Below are 10,190 nucleotides of genomic sequence, written 5' to 3' on the forward strand. Positions count from 1 at the left end.
AGCTGAGGATCACTTTAAGCTTTTGGTCCTCCTGCCTCTACCCCGGTACTGGGATCTTAAGGGTTTGAAGCCACTGTGCCTGTTCAAACTGTTTGTGAACACCAAAAGACCACTAAGGAGCTGATTTGGATGCAGGCCATTAGGGTCTTTATATTTAAGGTCCAGCTTGGGATCATTGCTGACCCTGTTAAAACAGGACGGGAGGGTGAAGCCCTGAGCCCAGTTCCAGATAAGCATTTATAAAGGCAAGCAAACAAGCAATGGGGGTTTCTAGCCTGGCACACATCTGATGGGGGGCTATTAGGGAATTTTGTTGCCCTTTAAAATAATTGGCTGGTGCTGGGAGCCATAAACTTATCGTCTGTTTTCCTCCTGATAGGTGGTTGGTTGTTAAGAGAGTGACTTGAAGGTGTAGGTTTGTTAGGGAGTCTCTGGAAGTTAGTGCTAGGTGTAAGCTGGTTGGTTCAACCTTGACTCAGATTCTCTAAGATGGGCCCTGAACCCACAATGGAGTTGGTTTCTAAAAACCGAACCTAGTTTATTCTGTTCTGGAGCTTGAAAGCATGCTAGGTAAGAACTCCACCAGCTGAGCCACATCTCTCATCTTGATTTTGCTTTTGCTGTTAGTTTTTTGTTTTTGAGACAGGATTTTTCTGTGTAACCCTGGCTGTCCTGGAACTCAGAGATTCACCTGCCTCTGCCTCCTAAGTGCTGGGATCAAAGGCATTCGCCACCACCCTCTGGTCCGGCTTGTTTTGGTTTTACACTCTCAAGATCAACCCTTAATTTGCTTTTGCCAGGCACTCCAGTATAGCCAGGAGAAAATGAAGTGTTGCCAAAAGTCATACCAATGAGAGAAATAAAGTCTGCCCCTTCTCTCAAGATCTCAATGACTGAACTGAGGCACAATTCAAGGAAACCAATGACTTGAAAGGGTACTTACAGGGGTGTGTGTGATACTCCCTAAAAGGGCTTCGCCTGGAATGCCTCTACCCATCAGGGGTGCGTGCCAGCCACCCCGCAGCTGCATAGATGGAGCCCTGTGCCGGATAGTTTGATGTCACCTCCACAGCGGCTGGGGTCATTTAGGAAGAAGGAACTTCAGCTGAGAGCCTGCTCTACTAGATCGCCTGTGGGCAAGCCTGTGGTACATTTTCTTGCTTGAGGGTTGGTCTATAATGATTTAGCTCATGTCGGTTGATACCGCAATTGGGGAGGGGTGGTGTGGAAGTGGATAATCCAAGAAAGTAGGCTGAGTGTAAGGGCACGGGATGCCCCAAGACCAAGTTCTCAGCAGAAATGAGATTTGTTTGACTCAGAAGGACAAGTGAGAGGGAATAAGAGACAAAGGCAGGAGACAGAGGATGAGGGAGAAGAGAAAGAGAAGAAACATAGGGGTATTTGCTCTGGCGTGGGACAACGGACTGTCTCTGGGTGGGCAAATGGTGGTTTATAAAGGCAAAAGGGAAACCCTATGTTAGGATGGGGTGCTTAATTTTGATTGGGCATATTGATTAGTGAGCCAAAGGGGCTTTTGGTTGCTAGAGCTTGGCAGTTAGCTTATGAAGGATAGACCTCGGTGGCTAACCGTAGGAACGGAATCCAGCGGTACTTAGCAAGGCAGAGAGAATGGAGAAAGGCAAGGCCTGCCAGAGTCATGTTTGCTATCCCTAGGGTTGGCTAGGTCCCCTCCCTGAGCAAGCCTTGAGGAGCAGGACTGTAAACGACCTTCCTCCCAGGCCTCGAATCAGCATCTGCCTCCAGGTTCCTTCCCTATTTAAGTTTCTACCCTGATTTCTACACTGTGGTGTGGAACTGTCAGCTGAAATAAACCCTTTCCTCCCCAATTAGCTTTTGGACTTGGTGTTTTATTGCAGGAATCGAGAGCCTAATTAAGACACGCTTCCCTTCCCATATATGCTCTAGCCCCTCCCCAGGCCGCAACCTATTAAGGCAGAGTAGCATACAATACAGAGTAGTTGGCTATTTAGGTGAAGGTTATGTGACTTCTTCTACCATTCAGTGATGGTAGAACATAAGCAGTCAACAAAGCCCAGCTGGATCAACCCTTTTGCAATGGCCAAACCTGAATTCCCCAAGATGGCAGTTGCTTGGTTTGGAGAGTAGTCACTCAACAACAGTGATTAGTCTTTCAACCTTGACAGGAAATCATTACCTCTTCCAAGACCATGAGTCATCTTGCTTTGAATTCTAAGGTTCTATTGCTTCAAGCATTCAGAATTGGGTCTGGAATTTCTGTTCTTGATGTGAGTTAGCAAACCTGCCACCCCCACCTGCCAAGGCACATATCCCCAATTCCATGGAACCTGTGAATGTCACCTTCCCTGCCAAGTTTTTGCAGGTATGATTAAGTTTAGGATCTTGAGATGATTATCCACTTGGGCTCAAGTTCAATCACACGAATAAGAGAGATATGGGAGATTACACATACATACTCACAATAAACTTACACTTACATACATACACATCCACACTCACATTTACATGAGAGCATATGTAAAGTATATAAAGAAACTTTGATCAATATCTGTAATCCCAGTACCTTGGATGTGGAGGCAGGGGAATTGCTGCAAGTTCAGCTGGGCTACATAATGAGTAACTTGTACTACATAGAGACCTTTCCTTCCTTCCCTCCTTCTCCCTCTCTTTCATTTATTTTGAGACAGGATCCGTAACTCTGATCCTCCTGCCTCCACGTCCCTGGTGGTAGGGTCACATTATACACTGCCATACCCGGCTTAATACTCTTGTCTTTAGAGAGTCTGGAAACATCGGCCACCACCAGAGCTGGCTGAGCCAGCCTGGGGTTCTTCCCAGGATCCCGTAGCGAGAACTTGGCCCTGAAGATGCCTTGACTTAGGCCTAAAATACAGATTTTGGTCCCCAGAACTGTGAGGAAAGACAATTCTATTGGTTTGAAGCCACCAACTTTGTATTTCTTTTTTTCTGAAAGAATTGTTACATTTTACATTTACTTAACTTGTGTGAGGGTTTTCATATTTACCTGGGATAGGCTCTCACTATGTAGCCCTGGCTGGCCTGGGGCTGTTGTACCTAGACCAAGAGAAGCACCCACATACAGAGGTTGGAATCTGGAATCAGTTTTCTTCACTGTTCAGGTGTGTGTCGGCTTTGGGGTGCTATTTTTTCCCTTCAGCCTCAGTAAGCTAATGGAGTCAACACGCTCTTTGGTAATTACCCAACTGACCCCACCCTAGGTGCGGGGTCCACCTTGCTGAGCCATGGCCAGTGGCCTTTGTGGTGAGTCAAGTGGCTGAGGTGTCTGTTCCCATATTCTGTCAACGTAGACCCCATGTCATATTCCAGTACAGTTCTTGCTTCAGGCGTCAGGGGCTCCTAGCTTTTGTTTTTGTGTGTGTGTGTTCATATTTTGTACAAATGATTTTTCTCTTGCATTTCCATGGAAATTTAAAAATCAACTCAGATCTCATTCAATTTCATAGTGGTAATGTTTGACTTTTTGTTATTTTTGAGATGGGTGTATGTGGTGATGGCCCCAAAAGTAGCACTGTCAGGAGGTGTGGCCTCGTTGGAGTGGGTGTGGTTTTGCTGGAGGAAGTATATCACTGTGGGGGGTGGGGTGGGCTTTGAGACCCACCTCCTGGCCATGTGGGAGCAAGTCTTCTCCTAGTTGCCTTCAGATTAAAACTGAGAACTCAGCTCCTCCAGGCCCATGCCTGCCTGGACGATGCCACGCTTCCCATCATGATAATAATCGACTGAACTCTGAATCGATGCCCTCTTCTGGTGTGTCTGAAGACAGCTACGGTATTCTTATAAAAAAATAAAATTATTTAAATAGAGATATAATAAACATTATCATGAGATTCAACCCCCACACCCTTTTCTTTTCCCACAGGGATTAAACCTGAGCAAGTCTGAATAGCTAGGCAATGTCTTCCCATTTAGAGTGTACAGTTGGGGTTCGTGAGATGGCTCGGCATGTGAGGGGTTTCGCTGTCAGGCCTGATGCCCTGAGTTCTGTTCCTGGAAACACATGGAGGAAGAGAAGTGACTTCCTAAAGTTTTCCTCGGCCAGGCAGGTAACTGATGTGACACCCGCTCACCCCTCCATCACAGTAAAGTATGTGAGTCCCTGATGTGGTGTGTGAATCTGTCTCCCTGGAGGCAGCAAGATCTGGAGTTCAAACTCACCCTCACTGCTTGGTAAACTCAAGGCCAGTCCATGTAACATGAAACCCTTATAAATATATCTACAAAAACAAAGTGGACGTTTCTGTGGATTCTCATATGTTTATATTCATCGCCCATGTCCAATTTCTGAATACTTGTTTCTTTTCCCAAATGCTACCTGCTCAAGCTGGTATGTGTTGGCCATCACCCCTCTCTCTTCACTTCCTAGTCCTTAGTTAAGTTCTTTCTTATTGTTTTTTTTTTTTTTTTTTTTTTAAGATTTTACATATTTTATGTACTTGAGTGTCCTGTCTTCAGACACACCAGAAGAGGGCATCGGATCCCATTACAGATGGTTGTAAGCCACCATGTGGTTGCTGGGATTTGAACTCAGGACCTCTGGAAGAGCAGACAATGCTCCTAACCACTGAGCCATCTCTCCAGCCCCTTGTTTTATTTTTCAAGACAGGATTTCTCTGTGTAGCCTTGGCTGCCCCGGAACTAGCTCTGTAGACCAGGCTGGTCTCAGACTCAGAGATCCGCGTGCCTCTGCCTGAACACCCAAGCACGGGGATTCAAGGCACTCGCCACCACTGCCCGTCCTGAGTCAATTTCTATATGCATGGCCCTGCCTGTTCTGAAACCTTCATATAAACGGAGTCACACACTGTCTGTTCTTTTGGATCCTCGCACTTTTGCTGGTTTTGCAAGCTTAGTCCACGCTCTCCATGTTGTCGCTTGAATTTGAACTTCAGCCTTACTTACTTTTGAGACAGGCTCGAATGTAACCCAGGTCAGCTTCAGACTTTTGTCCTTGAGGATGACCTTGGGCTTCTGATCCTCCTGTTTCTTCCTCGTTAGTGCTGAGGTCACAGGTGCACACCACGATGACCATATAACTACCTTTATTTTGAAGTACTGGGGATCGAACTCAGGACTTCGTGTATAGTAGGCAAGTACTCCACCAACTGAGCTACATCCCCATGGCTGAATAGCACTGGTCTGCTTACCAGTTACAGACCTGGGAGTATTTACACCCAGGGCTGTAGGGCCGAGGCTCATGGATATCCTCCTCTCCCTGTTGCTGAGATAAACCCTGGCTAAAAGCACTGTGGGGGAGGAGAGGCTTACTTAGCTTTCACACTGCAGTCATTAACAAGGGAAGTCAAGGCGGAGCACGAGCGATTGAGCGGGAACTTGGAGGCCACGGAGGAACCTGCTTACTTTCTTATACAAACCAGGCCCACCTGCCCAGGATGTCAGCCTCATTGGGCTGGGCTCTCCCTATCAGTTGGCAATTAGACACACCCACAGGACAGTGGCAATTCCTCAATTGAGGTTCCCTGTTCCTCAGTGACTCTAGTTTGTGCCAAGTTTACAACCAGCACAATGGGGAAGTGTTTGCGTGGGTAACTGTTCTTCTGGGTACTGTTTTTCTCTCATCCTAGTTGGGGGGGGCGGGAGGGATCTCCAGGTGGTGGTCTCTCCATTGTCCTATACCACTAGTCCTCTTGGGGACCTGAAGAGACATAAGGTAACCCTGTGTTTAAGTTTTGGGGACCGAACAAACCGTTTTCCACAGCAGCCACACATCCCACTTTCCTACCTGCAATGGCGAAGTTCTGATTCCTCCTCCTGCCTGCTTTGTTTATCTTTTGGACCTGAGCCACGCGGTGGGTGTGTGCTCAGTGTGGTTTGGTCTGTCTTTCCTAATGACTCACACACTGTACTGTTTTGTATTTCTCAGTGTTGAGGGTTTTCCAATCTTTTGTTGATTTAATCTTAGGAAGTTTTGTTTTGTTTAAAGTGCTCTCACAAATGATCTTCCTTTCCTCTTTGAGGTAGGGTCTCGCTGTGTAGCCTTGGTGGGCCTAGAATTCATCGAGCAGACCAGGCTGGCTTTGAGCTCATGGAGATCTGTCTGGTTCTGCGGAACAAGAATGGAATGCACAGGCCACCAAGCCTAGGTTACTGTTTTTGTGATTTGTTGATTTTTGCTATGTTGGATGCAGCTTAGAGAAGTGCCCCACTCCTGAGTTACATCTCCAGCCTCTTTCTTTTTGAAGGTTCTTTTTATTTAGATTTTTTTTATTAGGTACTCTCTGTATTTACATTTCAAATGATATCCCCTCCCCCCTTTTATTTTATTTTAGATTTTTTTTATAAAGGTTCTTTAAAAAAGACTTATTGTTTTAATTTATGTATATGGCTGTGTATCTGTTCGCCATGTGGAGTACAGTGACTTCAGAGGTCTGGAGAGGGGATCAGACCCCTTGGAGCTGTTGTGAGTCACCTAGTGTGGGTGCTGAGAACTGAACTCAGGACTTCTGCAAGGACTGCCATGTGCTTAGCCACTGAGCTGCATCTCCAAGCCATTTTCTTTTTCTTTTCTTTTCTTTTTTTTCTAAGAAACAAAACAAACCCTACCCCCAACAAACAACAAAAACAAACCAGACTGTCTTAAAAATAGAAATACTAAATTTATAGCAATATCGAGTGAGGAAGAATTTTCAACATAACTTCTCTCTGAATCAAACTCCCACACAGAAGGATGTGTTGATTATGAGTGACACTTGTCCATTGGAGTCACCTGTCACTCACTGCCAACCCTCCTTCCTCAAACCTCTGGCAGCCCCCATATCTTACTTCCATGGTCCCTAGAGTTTTCTCTCTTCCAAATGCTATGAGCTGGGATGCTAACAACTTGACGTAACTTACAAGCTGCAGGCGGCTCCCTTAATGTAAGGCTGCTCCCTGGCTTGCCCTAGCTTGGGGGCCCCTTCTCACCTTTCCCGTCTTCTCCCTGCCTTCTCTTCTCTTCCTCCTCCTCCACCTCCTCCTCTCATCCTTCCCTTCTTTCTCCTCCCCCCTCTCTCCCTCCTGTCTTTGGCAACCAGGTCTCACTACCTAGCACAGGCTGGCTTAGACCAGCTTGACCTTCCTGCCTCCATCTCCCAAGGGCTCATCACCACTCCTGACTCATGGCTGCTCATTTCTTTCTTTGGTTTTTTTTTTTTTTGGGGGGGGGCAGTGTCTCCTTGGTCTCCAACTCTCTATGTAGCCCAGGTTGGCCTTGAACTTCTAATTATCTTTCCTTCACCCTTCACCTCCCAAGTGCAGGGAGTATCACCAAGCCTGGCTGGCTGGCTCCATTTGTAGCACTGAATAATATTTCATTGTCTGGAGGCATCCTGGTTTTCCATTCATCCACAAAGGACATTGTGCTTGCCTCCAAGTGTTGGCAAGCAGGACTAAAACTGAAAGCAACATGTGTGGCTGTTTCAATCCTGGACAAGTACCTTAGAGCATGGCTGCTGGGGGGCGTGGTAAGAGGACATTTCTTTCTCTCAGGAGAGCTGGGCTGAGTGTGGTAGCACTGTCCTTTAAAGCCAGCCCATGGGAGACAGAGGCAGGAGGATCTCTGTGAGTTCAAGGTCAGCCTGAATGCTCAGCCAGCTAGGGCTAGGTAAGAGAGAACATGTCTCAAACAAAACAAAACTAATAAACAAAACTGGGTGAGATATCACATACCTGTCATCCCAGTTCTTGAGAGGCGGAGGCAGGAGGGTTGCCTCTAGTTCAAGGGCTGTGTCTGTGGGACACATAGCCAATAGAGAGACAACCAGATCTATATAACAAGGCCCTTGCTCAGAACATCATAAAAAGACCAAAAACAAATTACTTAAAAAAAAAAAAAAGAAACCCAGAATACACCCATCCTGGCAAAGTAGCTGTCCTGTTTTCACCAGCAACGATGTCATTTCCTGTCATTCCTCATTCCATGATATTTGGGGGTTGTTGATGTTTTGGATTTGGGGTTTTGAAAAAAGAGGTTTATTTATTTTCACTTGTGTGCACATAAATCCAGGTGTGCGCAGGCTGCTGTGGAGGCCAGAGTGTGGTGTGAACTCCCTCAGAACTGGAGCCACAGACAGCTGTGAGTGTTGGGAACAAGTGGCTGTAACCCACTGACGCATCTCTCCAGACCCAATTCTGGACTCTTTTTGTTTGAGACAAGGGTCTCACTGTTTATCCAGGGCTGGCCTGAAACTCATGATGTGGATCTCACTGGCCTTGAACTCACAGAGATCTACAGGCCTCAGCCTCCTAAGTGCCAGCACCACGCCCAGCTCAGAGTCCCATGATTAAAGTGCTCTCTCTGTTGGTCTCTTGTCTTTATTAAGTATTTTTTGTTATAGCTTTCCAGAAGAGCTTTTCTATACTTTCCATTATTACTTTTTTTTTTTTTTTTGTAGTCTGGGTCCTTTATTTCTCTTTGTACATTAGGCCATGAATTCATAGGGAATGGGCTCCAGCAGCTCAGGCTCTTTTCCATTAGTCCTCACAAAGTGGGCTTCTCTGGGTGGTGCAGGCTGGCGCTTCAGCTGAACCCAGGTGCCCTTCTCCTTGGCTTCCTTTTTCTTCTGATCGTTCTCCTTCACCCGCTTCAGGAAGCTGTCTCTGCTCTTTGAGTGCTTGATGTGCTCAATCTGCACATTTATCCTCTTAGCCAGAATCTTGCCCTTAACTTGCTTGTTTACAATGATGCCCACAGCATGCTGGGTGACATTGTAGACTCTTCCAGTTTTTCCATGGTAACACTTATGGGGCATTCCTTTTTGAACAGTGCCCATTCCCTTGATGTCTACAATATCACCCTTCTTGTAGATTCGCATGTATGTAGCCAAAGGAACAACTCCATGTTTCCTAAAAGGCCTAGAGAACATATAGCGAGTGCCTCTCCTCTTTCCTTTTGTGTTTGTCATGTTGGCGAGTTAACTGGAAGATGGCTGCAGGGGCCGAAAAGCTCCATTATTAGTTTTATCTAAATTAATTTTGTTATTATTGTATGTGTATGAGGTTTTGTCTGTGTGTTGTCTGTCTGAATCCACAGAGTCTGGACGAGGGCATTGGATTCCGGAGAACTGGAGTTACAGTCTGGAGCTGCCTGCCATGTGGGTTCTGGGAATCAAACCCAGGCCCCCTGGAAGAACAGCTGGTCCTCTGAACCACTGAACCAACTCTCCAGTTCCCCCTTTCATTACTTTTAATTTAATGATCCAAAAACTACTTCAATATGGTCAGGAAGATAGAAAATAAGGCAGAATTGAATCAAGCACTAGCAACATTAGCAAGATGTTATCTGGATTCACACTATTTATTGTATCTGATATCACTCCACCTTTGATGTTAGCCATGGTGGTTTTATTTTTATTTGTGTGTGTGTGTGTGTGTGTGTGTGTGAGAGAGAGAGAGAGAGAGAGAGAGAGAGAGAGAGAGAGAGAGAGAGAGAGAGATTTCAAATATTTGGTTTCACTTCTGTCTTAGTTTCTTTATCTCTTGTTATTACAAAATTCTGTATAAGAGCAACTCAAGGAAGGAGGGAAGGAGGTAGGGAGGAGGAGGGATGGAGGGAGGAAGGAGGGAGGAGAAAGAAAGGAAGGAAGTAGGAAGGGAAGGGGGACTGTAAACCTGCTCTGGTGGCTAGGTGGTCCTACCCTTGGTGAAGGCAGGCAGCACGCACGCCTGTGGTTATCCTAGGGAACGAATGTGCGCTAGAGGGTTACTTAACTCTTTGTGTAGTCTATTAGCATGTTGCGTCTTACACAGCATGGAGGAGAATGGCTGGTCTGCAAATGCCACTGACTATGGCAAAAGATACCAGCTCAGAGCACTCAGTGCACTTACAGGAAGAAGGAAACAGGGGAAATGGATCCTTGGAGAGAGAGGACAAGTTGTTCAGGGGAGGACCTGGGAGGGATCCCGAGGGAAGCTGTTGGAAGTCACCAGAACTGACCCAGGCTAACAGTGACTTTGCTATAAGCACAGGTAAAATTCCCCAGAGCTGTGGAGTTTACTGACTGGTTATGTGTTGTCTGCCTGTCTGAGACTGGTTCCTGCCTCAGGCTGGCCTGGAACTCATTCCGTAGCATGTAGTCCTCCTGCCTCAGCCTTCCAAGTACTGGTGATAGGTGTGTATGTGAGTTTTGGGAGTTGATTTTCTCTTTTTATTA

The 10,190-nt window shown here is 46.2% G+C and overlaps 1 protein-coding gene across 1 annotated transcript; it reads right to left on the reverse strand.

Moving 5' to 3' along the window:
* Positions 1-8,447: 8,447 nt before the first annotated feature.
* Positions 8,448-8,942, reverse strand: LOC308438227 (large ribosomal subunit protein eL21-like; the record flags this gene model as incomplete). Its single annotated transcript, XM_080939553.1, has 1 exon — positions 8,448-8,942. The coding sequence occupies one exon, from the start codon at positions 8,940-8,942 to the stop codon at positions 8,460-8,462; it is 483 nt and encodes a 160-aa protein (XP_080795679.1). The 3' UTR covers positions 8,448-8,459.
* Between the last annotated feature and the right edge of the window lie 1,248 nt (positions 8,943-10,190).

Source organism: Micromys minutus (assembly GCF_963924665.1).
Source record: "Micromys minutus genome assembly, chromosome: 27".
Classification (NCBI taxonomy): Eukaryota; Metazoa; Chordata; class Mammalia; order Rodentia; family Muridae; genus Micromys; species Micromys minutus.